At 47.4% G+C, this 22,171-nt stretch overlaps 1 protein-coding gene across 25 annotated transcripts in view; it reads left to right on the forward strand.

Annotated features, from left to right (window-relative positions):
• Positions 1–22,171, forward strand: part of LRP1 (LDL receptor related protein 1) — a 516,733-nt gene that overhangs the window by 452,018 nt on the left and 42,544 nt on the right. For all 25 annotated transcript variants that reach the window (XM_084836577.1, XM_084836568.1, XM_084836575.1 and 22 more), the window contains 15 exons: positions 431–556; positions 1,656–1,784; positions 2,612–2,731; positions 3,795–3,908; positions 4,591–4,740; positions 5,587–5,709; positions 5,898–6,014; positions 7,035–7,163; positions 8,253–8,375; positions 11,177–11,317; positions 11,805–11,992; positions 17,359–17,542; positions 17,763–17,848; positions 20,218–20,337; positions 20,639–20,826. In XM_084836577.1, coding sequence (XP_084692703.1) covers positions 431–556; positions 1,656–1,784; positions 2,612–2,731; positions 3,795–3,908; positions 4,591–4,740; positions 5,587–5,709; positions 5,898–6,014; positions 7,035–7,163; positions 8,253–8,375; positions 11,177–11,317; positions 11,805–11,992; positions 17,359–17,542; positions 17,763–17,848; positions 20,218–20,337; positions 20,639–20,826 — 2,038 coding nt within the window. The remainder of the gene's footprint in view (positions 1–430; positions 557–1,655; positions 1,785–2,611; positions 2,732–3,794; positions 3,909–4,590; positions 4,741–5,586; positions 5,710–5,897; positions 6,015–7,034; positions 7,164–8,252; positions 8,376–11,176; positions 11,318–11,804; positions 11,993–17,358; positions 17,543–17,762; positions 17,849–20,217; positions 20,338–20,638; positions 20,827–22,171) is intronic.

A 22,171-nucleotide genomic window follows, 5' to 3' on the forward strand; every position in this document is an offset into this window, starting at 1 on the left:
AAAAAGTCCTCCCTAGTCCCTCAGCTGTGGGGTGGTGGTAGGGATGCAGTGGAGAGCAATGTAGCCTGGAACAACCTAGAGCTGTTCTGGCTCTTTCATGCATGGCAACCTCAGGAGATCAGTCCTGACATAGATTGTGCTGATGTGGTGATTAGAAACCTCGAGCACAGCATTCGGGAAGGTTGCGCATTGTGAGACGCCGATGCACAAACAATCCACAGAGACCAGATGGAGGCCGCAGTTCTCTGCATCTTTGCTTGGGAGTCAGTTCCACTGAACATAGTTGGACTTGCTGCCAGTGAAACATGCATAGGATTGGGCTGCACATGTTACTGTGTACCTCTCAGGCCAGACTCTTCTTCAACCCATATCTGCCCACCCTAATTTTTGTGTGTCTCTTTCTCTCCTACTCTGGCTCTCTTCCACCCAGGCGAGCTCTCTCTCTGCAGAGTGAACAACGGCGGATGCCAGGACCTGTGCCTCCTCACAGCTATGGGTGAAGTCAACTGTTCTTGCCGTGGTGAAAGGATCCTTCAGGAGGATCTTACCTGCAGAGGTAAGCACCCACAATGATGCACTGGGACATGTGAATGGGATGGAGGTGTGTGGGTTTGAGTGTCTGTTCCCACAAGATACTGTACATCCATGCTGAGAGGCACAAGAGCTTGAACATGGGTATGTTGGGGAGGGATGATCTATTGTATTTCCAGATGTCTTTGTCCATGGAGTAACATGTTGGTTTCTTATGGCATGTTTTGATGCCAGATTGACAGTTGCCCACTTTAGCATTACACCATGAAGCACCCCCCCCCCAATACACAGATACAAACACACAGGTTGCAGAGTTATGTAGTTTCATGCAAGAATCCATTCCATAGGCTCTGCCGCCTGCTAATCTTATCAGTCCACAGTTTGAACTGGCAGGTCTCCATAGGTCTCAGGTGGGCTGAATCACATGAAACATCCTTTGTCTAGAAGCACATGAAATGCGTAGCGCTGTGTGTGTGTGTGTGTGATTACAGCAATCCCAGAATGAGTGCAGGGCAATGCCTTGAGCGTTCTGTGGAGATCACAAGAAAAGTGCTTGGTCTGACAATCAAATCAAGAATATGAGCTTAGTGAAACGTGTAAGCAGCATTTAGATCAAGATACAAAAAGGCACAGGGTTGGGGGGGAAACCCTCCAAATTTCTGGCAGTAGACAGGCATCAACCTTCTACCAATGAGTATAAACCCAGCTATGAATGGGTCATAGCATGCTCCCTAGATACTTTTTTGGGAGAGCAGGGTGCACCAATCTCCTAAAACCCCTGACACCACTAGTTTCTCATCATGAATGTGACCTCCAGAGAGGATCATAGTAAATGCACATAGTTATTCTGATAGCTGTGGTAACCTGTGCCTTTGTACGCCAGTCTTTCTATCTTCCCACCCATTACAATGGAGCATAACTTTGGCCCAATCCAATTCTCCTTCTGCACTCTTCTGAAGGCGAATTTCCACTTTGCTGCTTCCACCTTGATACTTGCCCTTTCCAGATGTCAGGTGCAAACACAGAAGCAAGTGGGAGTTTCAGAGCATATCTGAAGAGCCTCTCATGAAACGGGAGCTGCTAGGCTAGTGTGTTTACACATAGTTCTGTTCTCCATTCCATAGCTCCCAACTCCAGCTGTAATGTGCACAATGAGTTTGAATGTGGAAATGGTGACTGTATTGACTTCAGCCATACCTGTGATAGCGTGGCCCACTGCAAGGACAAGTCTGATGAGAAGCCATCCTACTGCAGTAAGGTTTCTTCCCTTGCTTCTCTGCTTGCTTATTTCTTCCCTCTGGTAGCCTACCCATGGATAAGTCTGATTCCTAACCTTGCACCTATGGTACTAATACAGTGGTTTGTCTACAGGGGCCAACTACCAATTGTCCTGTGTCCACTGACCTCTTCTGGGAGGGAATTAATCCAATGGTTAACATGGCAGAAGGGGTGGTGCTTGGCTGGAATGCTACCTTTCTTGCATCCTTGGGAGAAGAGAGAATTTTCAAGGTCTATCACTGCATACGTAGTTGATTTTAGCCTGTTTCCTTTGTTTCTCTGTGCCTATCTGTAAGGTGCAGGTTTTTATAAAAATACATATGCAGGGTGTGATAATCTAGCTTGCCTCCCTTGCCATGGTGAGAGGGAAGCCAAGCTCAGGTGAGATGAGCCCAAGGCTCCGCATACCTGGAGCTAAAATGGAGAGCGGATAACTCTGTCCCAGCCCCAAAGTTCTGCTGAACCCTGGCTTTGTCTTGCCTCTGTGCTTCTCGGGTCCCTTCTTGAGGCAGGGCCCTATTTGGATTCTGTGTTAAGGAACCTTCATATGGCTGAGATCCCCATAAACTAGCCTTCCCCAACCTGGTGTCCTCCAGATGTATTGGACTGTAACTCCCATCATTCCCTGGGAGTTGCAGTCCAGTATATCTGGAAGGCACCGGGCTGGGGAAGGCTGCCATAAACCTTCTTAGAGGAAACCTCCAAGGTTGCGTGCCACTCATTCTCTCTCTCTCTCTCTCTCTCTCTCATACACACACACACACACACACACACACTCATGCTTACTCACTTTGTGTTGCAGACAGCCGCAAGTGTAAGAAGGGCTACCTGCACTGCACCAATAAGCGCTGTGTGCCCATCACAGATTGGTGTAACGGTGTGGACAACTGTGGGGACAACTCCGATGAAGTGCCTTGCAACAGTAAGTGCTTAGATTTCATAGAATCATAGAACAGTAGGGTTGGAAGGGGCCTACAAGGCCATCGAGTCCAACCCCCTGCTCAGTGAGAGGCTAGTTGGGAGGGTCACCCCTGCTAAAGTGTCCCCCCCCCCAACAATATTTTGGTGCCTGCTGCTGCTGCACTAAGCATTCCTTTGCAGAAATATGGACAACTTTGAGCTGTGCCAATGCAGTTTAAACCTTTGAGGTCCCCGTTACTTTGGCGGTCCTGTGCTACTCTCAGGCTTCTGTGGAGTGGATGTAAAAATGCTGCTGGGCCCCAGGCCATGGTCTCCATTTCATCCAGCAGACAGGAGACCCAGTGCAGATACAATGCTGAACCGTGGCTACCCGCAACCATTTTTGATTGTCTTAATCCTGATTAACATATAGGGAAAACATGCTTTAGTCTGACAAGCTAAACTTTATCTCCAGAAGGTATGTATAGGACAGAGGTGCTGAACTTCTTTCAGCCAGAGAGCCCAATTCAATTTCGGAGAAGCTCTCGGGCTGCATTTCAGTGGTGGGCGGGGCATAAGGCAAAAGGGGCGGGGGCAAAGGCAAAATATGCCAGCATATTTCAGTTTACAGCTCTTACTTCCAGTAACTAAGCCTTCAGAGAGGCATGTCAAGTTTTTAGAATGGGAAAAAGCACAAAGGTGGGAAACCACCAAATGACTGGAGGTCAGGGGAAAGGGGGTGTGGCCAGAGGAAGGGCGCATGACCTTCTGGGGAACCCTGGGGGACTGTACTGGGACCACAGGCAGGCCAGATTTGGCCCGCAGCCCTGAGGTTCAACAGCCCTGGTACACAGAGATGCTCTCTAAAGTAGCTAATTCAAGTGCCTGGGTGACGGTGGCCAAATCCACATTCAGCCACCTTGGGCCAGTCAGTCGCCTTCAGCCTAACCCTCCTCACAAGGCTGTTGTGAGAATAAAAAGTGGGGGGACCGTGTACGTTGCTGTGAGCTCCTTGGAAGAAGAGCATGATACAAAATGAATGCAGTTGTGACCACGTGCCTCACTGTGCTGCCCATTTGTTACAGAGACGAGCTGTGCTGCCACAGAGTTCCGCTGTCGGGACGGGACCTGCATTGGCAACTCGAGCCGCTGCAACCAACAAATTGATTGCGAGGATGCTTCGGACGAGATGAACTGCAGTGAGTATGCTGTAGTGGGCGCATAAAATGCTAACCTGGTGTCATCGTGCCCCCACCAGGTATTTTGGACTTCAGCTCCCACCAGCCCCAGCCAGCATGGCCGATGCTCATGAATAGTGGGAGTTGTAGTCCAAAACATCTGGAGGGTACGAGATTGGGGGAATCTGCTAAGCCAATATATGATCAGGGACATCATCCAGAGGGGCGGCGGGGGGTGGGGGGAGTAAGGACACACTGGGATTCCCCAACACAGCCTGTGCTGCAGCTGACACGCATGGGGGAATGTCAGAAGCATCTCCATTGTCCAGCGAGCAAGGTCCCATTTGTGAGCCTTTACGGATGGAGCAAAAAGAAGAGTGGGATACCTGGAAGCAGGATGAACTGGGGTAACACACAGTTGCACAAAGGATTGCCTTCCTGTCATTCTGGCAGCTGATTGAGAAAAGAGATATGCATCTTTCTGAGTGTAAGAGTGAAGTGTGCTCCCAATTTTAATCCAGAAAAAGACCTGTGCCCCTAGTACCAAAATTCTGGGGAAACACTGTTCTATGGCCAGAAAATTTGGCCTCCCTGCTATTGGAATGATTGATGCAAAATCAGTGGCTTGGTATCATGATGTCTGTTCGGTGAGTTTCACACAGTTGTTGCACGATTGTACAATATGCTTCCTCTCTTTTGATAGCTGCCACTGACTGCAGCAGCTTTTTCAAACTGGGAGTAAAAAGTGCCACCTTTCAGAAGTGTGAGCACACATCCATGTGCTATGTTCCATCCTGGGTGTGCGATGGCAGCAATGACTGTGGGGACTATTCGGATGAGCAGAACTGTCCAGGTAAGATGCGACTGGCCCTTATGACCATCCTAGGGCATGGCAGACATTAAACCTGGGGGTGGTGGGGAGAGGACACTTTGGCTTGGGAGAGAGGGAGGCCTTCACTTTTGAGCTCCAGGAAGAATCCTCTTTGGGCCGGCATTTTCTTGTCTTTCATGTCCTTCCTTTCTGGGAAGCCAGGTGAGAGAAGAAATCAAATTGGGATCTACAAGGAAGAGGACAGCCCTGTCTGTCCCTCACTGTGTCTCCCAACCCCCACTCAGAAGGTGAAGAAGGATTGCCTTCTTCCTTTGGACACTACCTGCACATTTATGTGATTTCCCTAGGCTGTGCTCCATGTTCGCATCTTGTCAACAATGTGGAGTGTAATTGTACAACGCCAGGTCTCTTTGATGTGGCACCAAGGTTATGGAACCCAAGGGGGCCTCAAGACTGTCGTATTTCAGAGGCCTTTGAGGATCAATGGAGCACACATGATTTTCACCACTGTGATTTGCTTTAGCAATGTGTTTGTTTAATATGTATTTCTTATTGTGATATTTTAGATTTGTTGTAAACCAGTTTATAGACCCGTGGTAGGGGTTTTTTTTAAGTCCCACTTGGCCTGCCCGTGGCCTTGGCTGTGGCGAAAGTAGCTCTTCAGATACCAGCCAAGATTAAATATATCCCCCATCCTGCCCTTCAGCTGATGACAAGAGCATATGAAGAACACTAATACGGAGCCCTTGGTACTTCCTTGTATCATGCTTCTCTTCGCCCTCCCTCGCACGAAAAGGGTATAGCTGGGTAGTCTCCATCACTCCCTGATACATTTTCTCTCCCCCCCGCCCTCTCTGTCTTTCCTAGGTGTGAGAAAATCCAAGTGCCCAGCCAACTACTTTGCCTGCCCAAGTGGGAGGTGCATCCCCATGACATGGACGTGCGATAAGGAGAATGACTGTGAAAATGGCGAGGATGAAACACACTGCAGTAAGTTCTGCACCTGCGCCATGATTGCAAGCAGTTTGGATCATCAAAGCTCCTACTTTCCATTCGTGATTCATTTAAATGAATGCACAATATTTATTGTGCAAAAATGCTGGTGTTTGGGGGGACTGCTTTCCTTGAATTCTTACAGTTGGTTTGGGTGGTAACAGTGCCTAATTCTTTTTTTCCAGATAAGTTCTGCTTCCCAGTGAAGTTTGAATGCAACAACCACCGTTGCATCTCCAAGCAGTGGGTGTGTGATGGCACGGATGACTGCGGTGACGGCTCTGACGAAGATCACCGCTGCCGTAAGTCTCTGCCACAGATTTGGGGAGGAGGGAGGGAGGGAGGGAGCGTGTGGCTTGTCAAATGGTTGGGCACAATGACATGCAGGTTTGAAATGCAAAAACAAAAGGTGCAGATACTTAGCTGGGAGTGGGTTGGAGCAGGATTCGGCAGAATATCCAGCTGTAATTTTTGAGAGGGAAGTTGAGTGGCTGGGATTTAGGGTGCTCCCAGATGAGGCTTTATTGTTCAATTGCCCTGCCTCATTCACAGAATTTTACAAGGAGGTTCGGATGGCAATGTCTTCCACCTGTAACTCTCCCGTGTTTTCCCACTGCTTCTTCCATATTTCTCCCCCACCCCAAAAAACCCTGTTAAAGAGTTTTTTGTGTCTTTTGATTGGTAGAGCTAGGAGTTGTCTGTCTGGAAGGACCCTTAGAGAAGATGAAAGGGCATTCTGGATCCTATTCGTAGAATCATAGAAGGGATCAAAAGGTCATCTTGTCCAAACCATCCATCCATTCAATAGCCCCCCCCACCTTCCAGTAATCAACACATGTAGTCCTGATCATAGTAAGGGATGGTGCATCACAAAAGTAAAGAAAAGGAGGGAGGGAGGGAAGTGCTGGACTGGAGGCTGGAATAACTTGCACAAATAACTTGGGATCATGTGCACAAATGAGCCATGCTGCAGTGGAAGATAAAAATAATGTCTAGGTCATTTGCCAGCTTGGCCTGGGGGGAGATTCTTTCATGAACCCACCTCTAGAAAAACCACCCATTGTATCACCTCAGATAAAACTAACAGGGTGAATTTCCATAATACCAATGTCCTGTTCCTGGTCATAACAGTTCCTGATGCTCAGGGAGGGAGGTGTGGGGAAGGTCCCCCAGCTCTGGAAGGGAGGTAGGTTCTGGCATGGCAGAGCAAAGAAGGGCTGGGACTGAAGACTTCTGCAGCTTCAGAGAAGCAAAGTTTTGAGACTCTAAATGGCAAACAATCTCTACCTGTCCTTCTTTGATGCTTAACTTTGCTCCTCTAGGTCACACCACTTGTGCTGCAGGTTCCTTCCAGTGCCCAAACACCTACGTATGTGTGCCACAACGCTGGCTGTGCGATGGGGACAAAGACTGTGCTGACGGGGCTGATGAAAGTCTGGCTGCTGGCTGCTGTGAGTGGCTTCATCTTCTCTGCACTCAGATTCTGAGGATAATGATCTCCTGCTGGGTTGTTGGATGATCTCTTGCTGACTGGTTACCTTAGGAGGCAGGCTGGAGTAGTGTTACATTTTCTTTCTTCCTCCCCGGTGTTCAGTCCTCAATACTGGGTGGGAATTTGACCTAGTGGTGAAGACTGACCATGGCAGAGGGATTTGGGGGTAGGTACCAAATCCTCCTTTGTGACACGTCACTGCAGGGCTGGGCGACTTGTCCTCTTCGATAGTCTGGATCGCCCAAGCTTTTGTGAGTCCCTGTTCATGTAAAACAGAGGTGGACCACTTGTGGCCCTCCAGATGTTGTTGGGCTGTAACACCCACCCTCCCCCACCATTGGCTATGCTGGCTAGGGCTGATGGGAGTTGCAGTCCAACAACATTGGAGGGCCACAAGTGGCCCACCCCTGATATTGGCTGCATATGGTTCACAGCTTTGGGAGAGCTAGGGCTGATAAATCCATTCATCCTTTTTTGTTTGTTTAAACATACTGAATCCAAAATTAGTTGACTTTCCCCATAGATCAGGGATGAGGAACCTCTGGCTCACGGGCCTAATCCGGCCTGTGGAGGTTCCTCATGCAGCCTGTAGAGCCTCCTTGGATTTCTCCAGGGGGCAGGCAGGGCATTTTGCTGCCTGAGGCGAAGAACAAGATGTTACCTATTGCCATTCCATCTACAAAGGCCAATTTGACTAGCAGATGAATCTTACTTCAATACTGGGGATGGAACATCTTCCTCCGCTGGATCTGAAGGCAGCTGGCTAGCTTGGGGGTGCAGGGCAAGCCATGTGGCCCACATCTCTCTCCTCTTACACTTTCGTGCCGCCTCCCAGCATCTGCCGCCTGAAGCAACTGCCTCACTCTGCCTTGGCCTCCAAGCCCCATTCCCTTGAGGAATCGCCCCGATTATTATATTTTATGTAATGTATTTTAATGGTTCTTAATTTTTGTGAACTGCTCAAAGAGCTTCGGCTTTGGGGCAGTATAGAAATATAATAAATGAATGAATGAGAAATGTCTTCTCACCTGTGACATCTGTTTTCAAGTGTACAACAACACGTGTGATGAACGGGAGTTCATGTGCAACAACCGGCAGTGCATCCCCAAACATTTTGTGTGTGACCATGATGACGACTGTGGTGATGGTTCAGATGAGTCCACAGATTGCGGTGAGTACAGACCTAGAGAGGAGAGTCCAAAAATGCAGGCAGCTGTGTCGATCCATATCAACAAACCAGTTCTAACACTTTTTATCGTCATCCAGAGCAGGTCTTTTCTAAAGCTCATGGGTCTTAATTGCCCATTCAAGACCAAGCCACCCTCAAAATACTTTGCATTACAACAAGGAACAATATATTATTGCTGGGAAAATCCCTGCCCCCCACCCCGCTACTGTGAGGATTGCAGCTAAACTGAGGGAGCAGGGAATTCTGATGGGGGTAGCAGATGACATCAGTGTCCCTGCTAATAGTGTCCCTGGCGCTGTGTTCCTGTGAGCCCTGACTCCACTGCACCGCTAAGTTCCAAATCCCTGTTCCTCAGTTGTCAGCTCTCAGAGGGTTCCAAGCCTTCCGTTTTGCCCTCTCATCCCCATTGTGTCATTGGATCATAGCAGCTGATGATGTTTAAGTTCTAGCCTACATGATTCCTGACAATAATATGAAAGCGCATCAGTTTGCATTTGCATGTGCAACAAGGCTGGGAAAGGGCCTCTGGCTGAGGCCCCAGAAACCCATCACCATTGTGGGTGAACATTTCTGAGCCTTATCGACGAATAGTCGAGCCCAAGTCCAACTTAGCTGGCAGATGGTTGGCATTCAGTTTTCCAAATTATTTTTGTGCTTGAATTTTCGTGGTTCTGTCATTGATTCTTTATGCTGCTCCTCATTGGTTTTAACCTGCTTTCAACTGTTAGGCTGAGTTATACAGTTAAAATGCTGACATGCCAGTTTGTTTTTTTTACTGGCCACTGTTCCTGTACTTTAAATGGTAGCTTGATTTGCAGACATTCGCTCTGTAGGGGGAGAACCTTTTCAGCCTGAGGACCAAATTGCAAAATGGAAAAGGTGTCAGGGGCTACATTCCATCTGTGGGCAGAGTCAAAGGCATAGCAGGCGGGACCAAATGTGATTATTACTGTTTTAAGCCTATTCAGAAGTAAGCAGGACAAGTCTTCTGCATTTCTACTCAGAAGTAAGCAGGACTGAATTACGCAGCAGCACTTTCAAAGAGCATCCCAGATACCAAGTATCTGCATGTCTACACATAAGTAAGCAGGTTCCATGCTTCCAAAATGCACACCTCAGTTCTGTACAACAGGTCCGCCTGCCTGCAAAATGCACAGTTCAACATAGTTGCAACAGCTTGATCCTTTGCAGGGTATTTAAAGGTTAATTGCCTTAAATACCCTCTTTTCTACCACCAAAAGAGGCTTGCTGGCAGGATGGGGAAACCAGGGTCCACAGGCCCGAGGTTCCCCATCCATGCATTAGCCCATGATGTTTACCTCCATGCTGTGAAAAGCTTCACTTGCTTGATTTCTGCCGAACAAGCTGTTCTTAGAAGTACAGGAGCAGGCCCTGACTTCTTTTCCCTTTCACATCAGTTGACAACTGTACTGAGGACTGTATGGAATTATGTTTTGCTTTGCTTTTCTTTCTGCTGCAATTAGGAGTTTATAATATATTTTGCTCTTCTAATGTGTGATTTTCTTAAATGATTTATAGTGTTATCCAGCTTGGGGTTTTCTGAGCCAAAAGTTGGGTTATAAACAAATTAAATACATAAATTCATAAATGTACTGCCGCTCCTTTCCTTTTTTGGAAATGCATGCTGGCATGGTTCCTTCTCAGAGGATTCTCAAGTCAGGTCAGGATTCCTTCCTTCTGGGGAGGGACCATAGCTCAGTGGCAGAGCATGTGCTTTGCATACAGAAGGTTCAATCTGTGTCTCAGGTTCAATCCCTGGCATCTCCAGTTAAAAGGGTCAAGTAGCAGCTGATGGAAAACCCTTTCCTCTGCCTGGGACCCTGAAGCGTTGCTGCCAATCAGAGTAGACAGTATTCGGCTTGATGGACAAAGAGTCTGACTTGGCCCTCCTGTGTTTCTATTTTGTTCTATATAGGGGGAGAGAAAGATGGTGTGTTGTAGTACAAAAAGTACACAAAGTCTGGGCACCACACTTTAAGAAGGATGCAGACAAACTGGAGAGGGTTCAGAGGAGGGCAACGAAGATGATCAGGGACTGGAAACAAAGCCCTATGAGGAGAGACTGAAAGAACTGGGCCTCTTTAGCCTTGAGAAGACTGAGGGGAGATAGGATAGCGCTCTTCAAGTACTTGGAAGGTTGTCACAGACAGGAAGGCCAGGATCTCTTCTCAATCATCCCAGAATGCAGGACATGGAATAATAGGCTAAAGTTACAGGAAGCGAGATTCCGGCTGAACATCTGGAAAAACTTCCTGACTGTTAGAGCAATACGACAATGGAACCCATTACCTAGGGAGGTGGTGGGCTCTCCCACACTGGAGGTATTCAAGACGAGGCTGGACAGCCATCTGTCAGGGATGCTCTTGACTTGGATTCCTGCACTGAGCAGCGGGTTGGACCCTTCCAACACAGAATTCTCTGATTCTGTGAGTGTTGGCCTTGGCCTTTGGAGACCTGGGTTCAAATCCCTGCTCAGCCATGAAGCTGACTGGGTGACCTAGAGTCTTGGACCCCAAATTTACCTCACTGGATTGTTCCAAGGATAAAATAGGGGGGAAGCCCATTTCTGCTACCGTGAATTCCCTGTTGGATACAGATATGATCACATAGTTCAGATATGATATGTGGTTTTGTTTTATTTGGTAATTCGTCCCCTATATGTTGTCCGCCCGATATCATTGGAGTCTGCTAAATGGTAAGAAGAGGCACCTGTTGCAGCATAGCCTGACTTCCCATCTCCCTCCTTTCCTGTCTTCCCTCAGAGTACCTCACATGTGGCCCCAACGAGTTCCGCTGTGCCAACGGACGCTGCCTGACTCACAAGCTATGGGAATGTGATGGCGAGTTTGACTGCCATGACCAGTCCGATGAAGCACCCAAGAATCACCGCTGTTCTAGCCCTGGTAGGTGCCACGATGGGTAGGGAGACAGTGGCCCTGTTGATTGTTGTCATTCTGCCACCTGAAACCTTGGTGGACCCAGATGCAAGGCGGGGCTTTTTAACTGTGGCACCTAGACTGTGGAATGCTGTCCCAAGGAGGCCTTTTGGCAAGCAGCCAAACTGTGGCTAGTTCAGAAAGCTTTAAAATCTGGATTGATTGTTGTGGTTATAATATCAACATTTTTTGTAGTCATTTTAAAGTTCTCTTGTGGCTGCTTCATATTATTAATATTTTTTAATTTATTGTTTTAAATTCTGTATTTGAGAGCCACCCTTAAGGTCTTTGAAAGAAAGCAGGATTAAACAAACAAACAAACAAATAAATGCAATGACAAAAGTGCTAAAATATTTGAAACAAGGAATCTGGGCTGAGGGAAAAGAGAGGGAGAATCCCACTGCTTTGAGATCATTCTTGGCATCTCTGCCTTGACTCCTCACTGTCGTTACAGAGAGCAAGTGCAACGACACCTTTTTCTTGTGCTCGAACGAACGCTGCATCTCCAACGATCTGCTCTGCGACAACAACAACGACTGTGGCGACGGCTCCGACGAGCTGAACTGCTTCATCAATGAGTGCCTCAACAAGAAGCAAAGCGGCTGCTCCCAGGAATGCGAGGACCTCAAAATTGGCTACAAGGTTGGGCCTGGTAGTTTCTTTTCCTCAGCTGGTAGATGTCTCTGGCTGGGCTGAAGGGAGCTTGGGCTCGACACGTTTCTCCTAGAGAAGAACTAAGTTTAGCTCTCTCATCACTGTTGCAGTGGCCCTCCCCTTGAGCCCGCCTGGCCAATATCCTGATCCTATATCAGGGCCAGCCCTACCATTAGGCAGGCTGAGGGTGGCAGAATTTGGCACAGAGTGGTAGGTGGCAGTATTGCAACCGAAACTCTCCCCACAACCTGAGTTCGATCCCAGCGGAAGCCGGGTGTCGGGTAGCTAGCTCAGGTCGACTCAGCCTTCCATCCTTCCGAGGTCGGTAAAATGAGTACCCAGCTTGCTGGGGGAAAGGTAGTCACGACTGGGGAAGGCAATGGCAAACCACCCCGCTATAGTCTGGCATGAAAACGCCAGTGAAAGCGGCGTCCCTCTAGGGGTCAGTAATGACCCAGTGCTTGCACAGGAGGAACCTTTTCTTAAAGACTAGCAAATAGTCAATTGTTCTATTTATTTACTTATTTAATAGATTTATATACCACCTACCATATCTAAAAATAATAATCTCTAAGTGGTTTACAACCCAAAGAGTAAAATACATTAAAATAAATCATAATAATTACAAAAACATGTATATAAACCACTTATAAAAACATTAAAACCAATACTCAAAATATCATGATTAGCAAACAGACTGAGCAGCCCAATCAGTCAGGGTTGGCTTAGGTAAAGAGATGGTCTTTAACTGGTACGTAAAACACATCACAGTTGGTGCTTCCCAAGTATCAGTGGGGGGTGGGGGGATTCCATGAGGTGGGCACTACCACAGAGAAGGCCCGCTTTTGGGTTGCTGCGAGATATCAATCTGCAGGTGATGGTATGACCACCATGGCCCCCTCTGCTGATAGCACAGGTGCGTATCGGGGAAGGTGATCTGCCAGGTAACCTGGTCCCTAGTTGTTCAGGGCTTTATATGCCAAAAGCAAGACCTTGAACTTGGCTCAGTATCTAATAAGTAGCCAGTGCAATTGCTTCAACCCCACTGTAACATGCACATGACCTGGCATTATACTTTTGCTCCTAGGGGGGCAGCATTAAGAGACAGGGGACAGCTCATGCTTTTCATGTAGAAGGTCCCAGATCCCTTGGCATTTGAATAAATCAGGGGTCAGCACTGGTCAGACTTCAGGCTGGTGGGATCTACTTTGTTTTTTACTAGAACCCCGAGATACACCAACCTGGTGCAAAAGACACATGCTTAGAATTAAAGAATTCTGAACCCAGGAATCTGGAGAACCAGGGCTCACAGGCCTTCTGCACAGACATCCAGTCCTGGTTACCCCAGGCTTGATTCATTTCAGCAGTATAATTTAGGACAGGGTGGGATGTGGGGTTGGATTCATTTCATTGCTTCTGGTGCTAAACAACTGGGAGACAGAAGTCTTTGCTGATCTACTACAGACCACCCAAAGATCTACATCCAAATCTCCCTTGTTGTTGTTCAGTCGTTCAGTCGTGTCCGACTCTTCGTGACCCCATGGACCATAGCACGCCAGGCCTTCCTGTCCTGCGCTCTCTCCCGGAGCGTGCTCAAGTTCATATTCATTGCATCCATGATGCTATCTAGCCATCTCATCCTCTGCCGTCCCCTTCTCCTTTTGCCTTCAGTCTTTCCCAGCATCAGGGTCTTTTCCAGGGAGTTTTCTCTTCGCATTAGGTGGCCAAAATATTTCAGCTTCAGCTTCATTATCTGTCCTTCCAATGAGCACTCAGGGTTGATTTCCTTTAGGATGGACTGATTTGACCTCCTTGCAGTCCAGGGGACTCGTAAGAGTCTTCTCCAGCACCACAGTTCGAAAGCATCGATTCTTCGGCGCTCAGCCTTCCTTATAGTCCAGCTCTCACAGCCATACATTACTACTGGGAAAACCATAGCTTTGATTAGACGGACCTTTGTCGGCAAGGTGATGTCTCTGCTTCTTACTATGCTGTCTAAGTTTGCCATAGCTTTCCTCCCAAGGAGCAAGCGTCTTTTAATTTCATGGCTACAGTCACCATCTGCGGTGATCTTGGAGCCCAAGAAAGTAAAATCTGTCACTGCTTCCATTTCTTCCCCTTCTATATGCCAGGAAGTGATAGGGCCAGATGACATGATCTTAGTTTTTTTAATGTTGAGTTTCAAACCAGCTTTTGCACTCTCCTCTTTCACCCTCAACAAGAGGCTCTTGAGATCCTCTTCGCTTTCTGCCATTAGGGTGGTATCGTCTGCATATCGGAGGTTGTTGATAATTCTCCCAGCAATCTTAATTCCGACCTCTGATTCATCCAATCCGGCATTTCTCATGATGTACTCTGCATATAAGTTAAATAAGCAGGGTGACAATATGCAGCCTTGTCGTACTCCTTTCCCAATTTTGGACCAATCGGTTGTTCCATGTCTGGTTCTTACTGTTGCTTCTTGACCCTTGTACAGGTTTCTCAGGAGACAGGTAAGGTGGTCTGGTACTCCCATCACTTTAAGAATTTGCCACAGTTTGTTGTGATCCACACAATCAAAGGCTTTAGCGTAGTCAATGAAGCAGAAATAGACGTTTTTCTGGAATTCTCTTGCTTTCTCCATGATGCAGCGAATGTTGGCGATTTGATCTCTAGTTCCTCTGCCTCTTCGAAACCCAGCTTGTACTTCCGGTAGTTCTCGGTTCGCATACTGCTGAAGCCTAGCTTGTAGGATTTTGAGCATCACCTTGCTGGCATGTGAAATGAGCGCAATGGCGCGGTAGTTTGAACACTCTTTGGCGTTGCCCTTCTTTGGAATTGGAATGTAAACTGACCTTTTCCAGTCTTGTGGCCACTGTTGAGTGTTCCAGATTTGTTGGCATATTGAATGCAGCACTTTAACAGCATCATCTTTTAGGATTTTAAATAGCTCGGCTGGAATACTGTCATCTCCGCTAGCTTTGTTGTTACTAATGCTTCCTAAGGCCCACTTGACTTCACTCTCTAGGATGTCCGGCTCAAGTTCAGTGACCGCACTATCATGGCTATCAGGGACATTCAGATCTTTCCTGTATAGTTCTTCTGTGTATTCTTGCCACCTCTTCTTAATCTCATCTGCTTCTGTTAGGTCCCTGCCTTCTTTGTCCTTTATCATGCCCGTCTTTGCACAAAACGTTCCCTTGAGATCTCCAATTTTCTTGAAGAGATCTCTCGTCTTTCCCATTCTGTTGTTTTCCTCGATTTCTTTGCATTGTTCATTTAAGAAGGCCTTCTTGTCTCTCCTTGCTATTCTCTGGAACTCTGCATTCAGTTGGGTATATCTTCCCCTTTCTCCCTTGCTTTTCGCTTCCCTTCTTTCGTGAGCTACTTGTAAAGCCTCATCAGACAGCCACTTGGCTTTCTTGCATTTCTTTTTCTTTGGGATGGATTTCGTTGCTGCCTCCTGAACAATGTTACGGACCTCCGTCCATAGTTCCTCAGGCACTCTGTCTATCAGGTCTAATCCCTGAAATCTATTCCTCACCTCCACTGTATATTCATCAGGGATATGATTTAGGTCATACCTGAACGGTTTAGTGGTTTTCCCGACGTTCTTCAATTTAAGCCGAAATTTTGCAAGAAGCAGCTCATGATCTGAGCCACAGTCAGCTCCAGGTCTTGTTTTTACTGACTGTATGGAGCTTCTCCATCTTTGGCTGCAAAGGACATAATCAATCTGATTTCGATATTGACCATCTGGTGACGTCCATGTGTAGAGTCGCCTCTTGTGCTGTTGGAAAAGAGTGTTTGCAATGATCAGTATGTTCTCTTGGCAAAACTCTATTAGCTTTTGTCCTGCTTCATTTTGTACACCAAGGCCATGCCTGCCTGTTATCCCGGTGATTTCTTGACTTCCTACTTTAGCATTCCAATCCCCTATGATGAAAAGGACATCTTTTTTTGGTGTTAGTTCTAGAAGGTGTTGTAGGTCTTCATAGAACCGATCAACCTCAGCTTCTTCGGCCTCAGTGGTTGGGGCATAGACTTGAATTACTGTGATGTTGAATGGTTTGCCTTGGATTCGTACTGAGATCATTCTATCATTTTTAAGATTGTACCCCAGTACTGCTTTTCCCATCCTTTTGTTGACTATGAGTGCTACTCCATTTCTTCTAAGGGATTCTTGCCCACAGTAGTAGATATGATGGTCACCTGAATTAAATTCGCCCATGCCTGTCCATTTTAGTTCGCTGATTCCCAAGATGTCGATGTTCAATCTTGCCATCTCATGTTTGACCACCTCCAGCTTACCTTGATTCATTGATCTGACATTCCAGGTTCCTAAACAATATTGTTCTTCACAGCATCGGATTTTCTTTTCACCACCAGACACATCCACAGCTGAGTGTCCTTTCGGCTTTGGCCCAGCCGCTTCACTCTTTCTGGCGCTACTTGGAAATACCCTCTGCTCTTCCCCAGTAGCATATTGGACACCTTCCGACCTGAGGGGCTCATCTTCCGGCGTCATCTCTTTTAGCCTTGTGATACGTTCCATGGGGTTTTCTTGGCAAGAATACTGGAGTGGGTTGCCATTTCCTTCTCCAGTGGACCACATTTTGTCAGAACTCTCTGCCATGACCTGTCCGTCTTGGGTGGCCCTGCACGGCATAGCTTATGGCTTCACTGAGTTACGCAAGCCCCTTCGCCACAACAAGGCAGTGATCCATGAAGGGGAAATCTCCCTTGTTCACTGCCAACTGAGCCTACAGTAGGAGGAAGGGAAAACAAAGGATTGACAGCTCAGGGCACAATCCTATGCATGTTTGGACAGAAAAAGCTATCTCTTGAGTGGCCCCACACCTTTGGAACAAGTTGGCATCGGAGGTCTGCCATGCTCTGTCACTGCAGGCTTTTAAGAAGGCCTTGAAAATGTATGTTTTACCGTGGCCTTCTCTTGATATCACTGCTGCTGTTGCTGTTTTTGCTGTGGTTGTTGCTTTTATGGTTGGCTTTTATTGTTGCTTTTATCGCTATTTTATTGTGTTTATGTTTTCAGCACTTTTAATATTTTAACTGCTTTCACATATTTTATTGCTGTGAGCCACCTTGGGAGGGCTTCTAACCTGAAAGGCAGCCAAGAAAATGTTAAAATAAATAATAAATAAATAAAAAGCTCTTGCAACTCCCAGCATTCCCCAGCCAGCATGACTCAACATGGCTGGCTGGGGAATACAGGGAGTTGTAGGACTCTTTTCTGTCTAAACATGCATAGGATTGTGCCCTGAGTTATCTTTCCTTTCCTGTGAGCAAGAGAGTGGGTGTTCCCCCTGGGCACTGCCTATAAACCTGTAATGACTTTCTTCTGCCCCCTGCAGTGCAGATGTCGCCCCGGGTTCCGGCTGAAGGATGATGGGAAGACTTGCATTGACGTTGACGAGTGCACAACCACCTATCCCTGCAGCCAGATATGCATCAACACCCATGGTAGCTTCAAGTGTCTTTGCGTGGATGGCTATATACTGAAGCCTGATGACCCAACGAGCTGCAAGGCTGTCACAGGTGATGCTGATCCCCGTAGCTGCAAACGTCCTAGTGATGGGCATGAAGCAGAAGGGTCTTTGCCTTTATCCCATGTCATTGGGCTGGGGGGAGATGTGGAAATTAGGAACCTGGGAGTACTGTAATCATGGGCACACTGGAGCCTCCAATATTTAGAGCCATTCTTAGTAATGATCACTGTGCCCTTGTTCTGACACCAATCCCTTGTTTCCTTTCACAGAAGATGAACCCTTCCTGATCTTTGCTAATAGGTACTACCTCAGGAAGCTTAGTCTGGATGGTTCCAACTATACTTTGCTGAAACAGGTAATTGGTATGGGGGAGGAAGCACTATATAAGCATGGTCTGGCGTGGCCTGTTCCCATTTGGGACCTAGACAATATTCAAGCAGCAGTTTGGGACACACAACTCTGCCACTTGCCAGTTTGTTGTCCTCCCCATTACCTCGCCTTCCCTGTGCTCCTGGGAATGATCCCTTTGTAGAATTTAAACCCCAGCCTCCTTCCTTTGCATCTTTTCTTCAGTGATTATGTATTATACATGTTGCCTTATTTAAGAAACAGCACTCTAATATTTCCAATGTGCAGAGATAGGAACATAGGAAGGTGCCTTATACTGAGTCAGCCCCTTGGTCCATCCAGCCCAGTATTGTCAACACTGACTGGCAGCAATGGCTCTCCAGGGTGTCAGGCAGGAGTCCTTCCCAGCCATACCTGGAGATACCAGGGATCGAACCTGGGACCTTCTGCTTGCAAAGCAGATGCTGTGCCATATTGAATTACAGCCCCTGCAATGAGTGCAGTTGCTTCTGTAGTCAAAATAGTGCCATCTGCTCACAAGAGAGAGGGAAAAAATTATAAGGGGGAATCTCAAAAGCAGGCCAAAGAGGTCAAATGTATTCACTGGCCATGGAATGCTGGCTGGCTGTTGGGACAGGGGAATGGAAAACCAAGTGGGAATGGGAATGGAATGGAGTATCATAGAGGAGGTCTTGGCTGGCTGGCACAATGAACAGGTCCACGCTGCAACATTGTGTTGCAGGTCCCACTTGTACTGCTCTAACATCAGATTTGGATATTGACAGTGGTTCTGTTCCTGACTCTTCAGGGGTACAAAAGACCTCGATGGGAAAAGCCCATTTAATGGTGGGGCACCATGTCTGTAAAAATGGTTGCTTCATTGCAAAGCATCTCTTTGACTGTTTTCCTTGCAGAGCAACTTGCTCTGGAAGTACCCACTTGCTCAAGAGCAGCCTATACTCATCGGCAGCTCATTTTCTCCATAGCAGCCGGCTTTAGAACAGTCACTCTCTAATGCCATTATCCCATAATAGAACTGTTTCTGTGCCACAGGAAAGAACTCAATGAAATAATGAAAAGCATCTGTGAGTCCAAAGCGGCGACTGCCTGCTGCATCCCTGCATGAGTTGCTGTGCTTGCCTTGCCTGCTTTCAGTTTACCTCTGATGAGAGTCAGTAATTCTGCTGACTGTCTGCGTCAGGTATAACTGGACCACTCCCAATGCAGAGATGTAGCAGAATGACCCACTCTCACAGGAAACTGGCTGTTTCATCTCTGCAGAGTCACTCCTGCCTCATTCTGATCAAGTGTATACCAAAATCAGTGACTCATGCAGAAACACAGTAGGGCAGCTAATCCTTACTCTTACATACTTTGGGGGAAGGCTGATAGCTCTATCATTGAGCACATATTTTCTATGCAGAAGGTCCCAGGTTCAGTTCCCAGCTGGCATCTCCAGGTAGGGCAAGGAAAGACTCCTGTTTGAAACTCTGATAAACCATTGCCAGTCAGCATGAACAAGTGTAAGCTGGATGGACCAATGCTTAGACTCAGTATATGGCAGCTCCTCGTGTTCCTATAGGGTTCCTATATGGCAGCTATGGCAGCTTCCTGTAGGGTTCCTATATGGCAGCTCCTCGTGTTCCTATATGCTAAAATGAAACTTCGGGGTGTAAGAGTGAACCGTGCCCTCGGTTGTAGTTAAGGGCAGGGGGACATGTCTCCACTCCGGGAATTTGGGGAAACAGGGCTTTAGAACAAGGGGTGGTTTTCTGAAACAGGATCATAGGCACAGCGTTTGTAGCAAATGCTAAGCACAAGCTACTCCTGCAACAAAGCCCTTTGCAGTCTAATAGTAGTAGTAATAGAGATGATGATTACGGTTAGATACTGCACTTGAAAGTGCTATACAAATGTGATTTTTTATTAGTAGGAGTAGGAGTATTAAATCACATTTGTATAGTGCTTTCAAGAGCTTGCTTTATTTATTTATTTATTTATTTATTCATTCATTCATTCATTCATTCATTCACTCACTCACTCACTCATCCCATCTCATCTCATCTCATCTCATTTCTATACCATCCAATAGCCGAAGCTCTCTGGGCAGTTCACAAAAATTTAAAAACACAAGAAAGCACAAAAAATTAAAACCATTACCTAGTGGTAGTCCCTACAACAACCCTGAAAGTTAAGTCAGGATTATTATCCACCATATTGCAGATGGGGGTGGGGGCATTGAAGCTGAGAGAGTGGCTTGTATAGGGCCACCTAGGGAACTGATGGCAGCGAGTGAGATTTTAGCCTTGTAGCTGCTCTGCTATTGTGCGTGTGATACAGGAGCCAACGCCTGTCTTTCTTTCTCGGTGGGGTTAGGGGCTGAATAATGCTGTGGCTTTGGACTTTGACTACCGGGAGCAAATGATCTATTGGACAGATGTCACCACACAGGGCAGCATGATCCGCCGCATGAACATCAATGGCAGCAATGTGCAGGTGTGTGTCTGGTGTCACTCGGACTGTATCCCCACTGGCAGAGGGCTGTGCTCCTTCCTGAACTCTAAGGATCAGGTCCTGCACACACAGGCAGCTTTGGCAGCACCTCACTCTAGACGTCAGAGTTTTGCTGGGATTAAGCCCCTCCCTCATCACACCCAGCCCCCATTTCTTCCTGACGTTGCAAGCTGCAGCACCTCCAAAGGCATCCCGTCCATAAGGAGGGCACATGTCCCTTTGACCAGGTTCTTCTTTAGCGCCTCCTTTGATTCATGCCATTCTTTGTGTTGTGCTCTTCCAGGTTTTGCACCGCACTGGGCTGAGCAACCCTGACGGGCTGGCTGTGGACTGGGTGGGCGGGAACCTGTACTGGTGTGACAAGGGAAGAGACACGATTGAAGTGTCGAAGCTCAATGGGGCCTATCGCACTGTGTTGGTGAATTCAGGGCTACGGGAACCCCGGGCGTTGGTAGTGGACGTCCAGAATGGGTAAGTCTGTCAGATGTATCTGGGTAGCTTGTTGGCCTGCGTTCAAGGACCCCCTTGTTTTTAATCTGTGTACAGCATGTAGTAACTTTGCAAGTGGTTGCTGTTATTATTGGCACTTTGCATATGGTTGCCGTTATTGGGAGGTCGGTCGGAGAGGGGCTTATGGATTTTCCCCATAATTCAAGTGCTGCTATTGGATCAAGGTTGGCCTGATTCTACAAGCCCAATTCAGTCAGGATGTCATGTTGATCTGGGCCAGCCTGGTGTCCTCCAGATGTGTTGGGCCACAACTCCCATCGTCCCCAGTCTGAGAATTACAGGGATTGCAGCCCAACACATCTGGAGGTTGGTGAAAGCCAGTCTGGGCAATACAGTTACAAGCAATCACACCCACACAATTTACAAAGGTAAATGCAGCCCACCTGCTCACATATACCATTCCACAGGTGTCCTATTTTTGCCACCTGCCTGGAACTGTAGAAACAGGCATGGTGTGCAGATGTTATCGTCCTTGCAGACCACATTACACAGCTGGTGGGCTGTCTTCAGCTTGGCACTGGCTGCTCTACATGTTTGCTACTTGGATGCATCTAGAGAGCCATTCCCTGCTCTCCTGTTTTGGTGCTTCTGGAGGGCTTGAAACAGGAGTCTTGCTGTCTGGACTGCTTGTATGGATCCCACTTTGGATCCTGCCAGCCATTTGGATCAGACATTTGGAACATCACAGAGAGAAGCCCCCTGCCTGTGTGCACCGCTAATGCTTCATGGCTCAAGCTATCTTGAGAGGAAATATTGCCCAGTTCTACATGACATCCTGATTAAGCTGGGCTTGCAGATTAAGACTCGCACTGGGCTCTGCCCACTTGACCCAATGACCCTCTGAAAAATGGGAATAAAGGCCAGAAGGTGTCCTGATTTCTCCCCCAAATAGTCACCTGCCCTCCCCAAATGCCCATCTGATTAGAACTCAGGCTTCCTAGCTCCAAGCTCCCCACCATTCTCTATTGCCCTATGCCAAACAAACGGAATCAGTAAGCAAGTAGCTAATTGGAAGCACCATGGGGAACACATTTATTAGCTGATGGTTTGGTATACTAAAGCTGTACCATGTCTCCTGCTGGCCCAGCTTGGAAGCAACCTAAAGACAGCAAAGTATTCCTCCATGTTGATGGTGAAGAGTGGATGGTTCCAGCACTCCTTAGGATTGGTTTAGCCCCCTTCCCCTTGGCCCATCCTAGCCTGCAGTCTCAATAATGCTTGAACATCACACACCTTGGTGAAGGTCCTATGGCAGAACCCATGATCATCCCAGATGCTTGTGGTGTTGGCCTCATAGAGCAGGGGG

The sequence above is a fragment of the Heloderma suspectum genome, chromosome 2, assembly GCF_057233095.1.
Source record: "Heloderma suspectum isolate Gila_16-S chromosome 2, 16-S_ref, whole genome shotgun sequence".
NCBI classification, from domain to species: Eukaryota; Metazoa; Chordata; class Lepidosauria; order Squamata; family Helodermatidae; genus Heloderma; species Heloderma suspectum.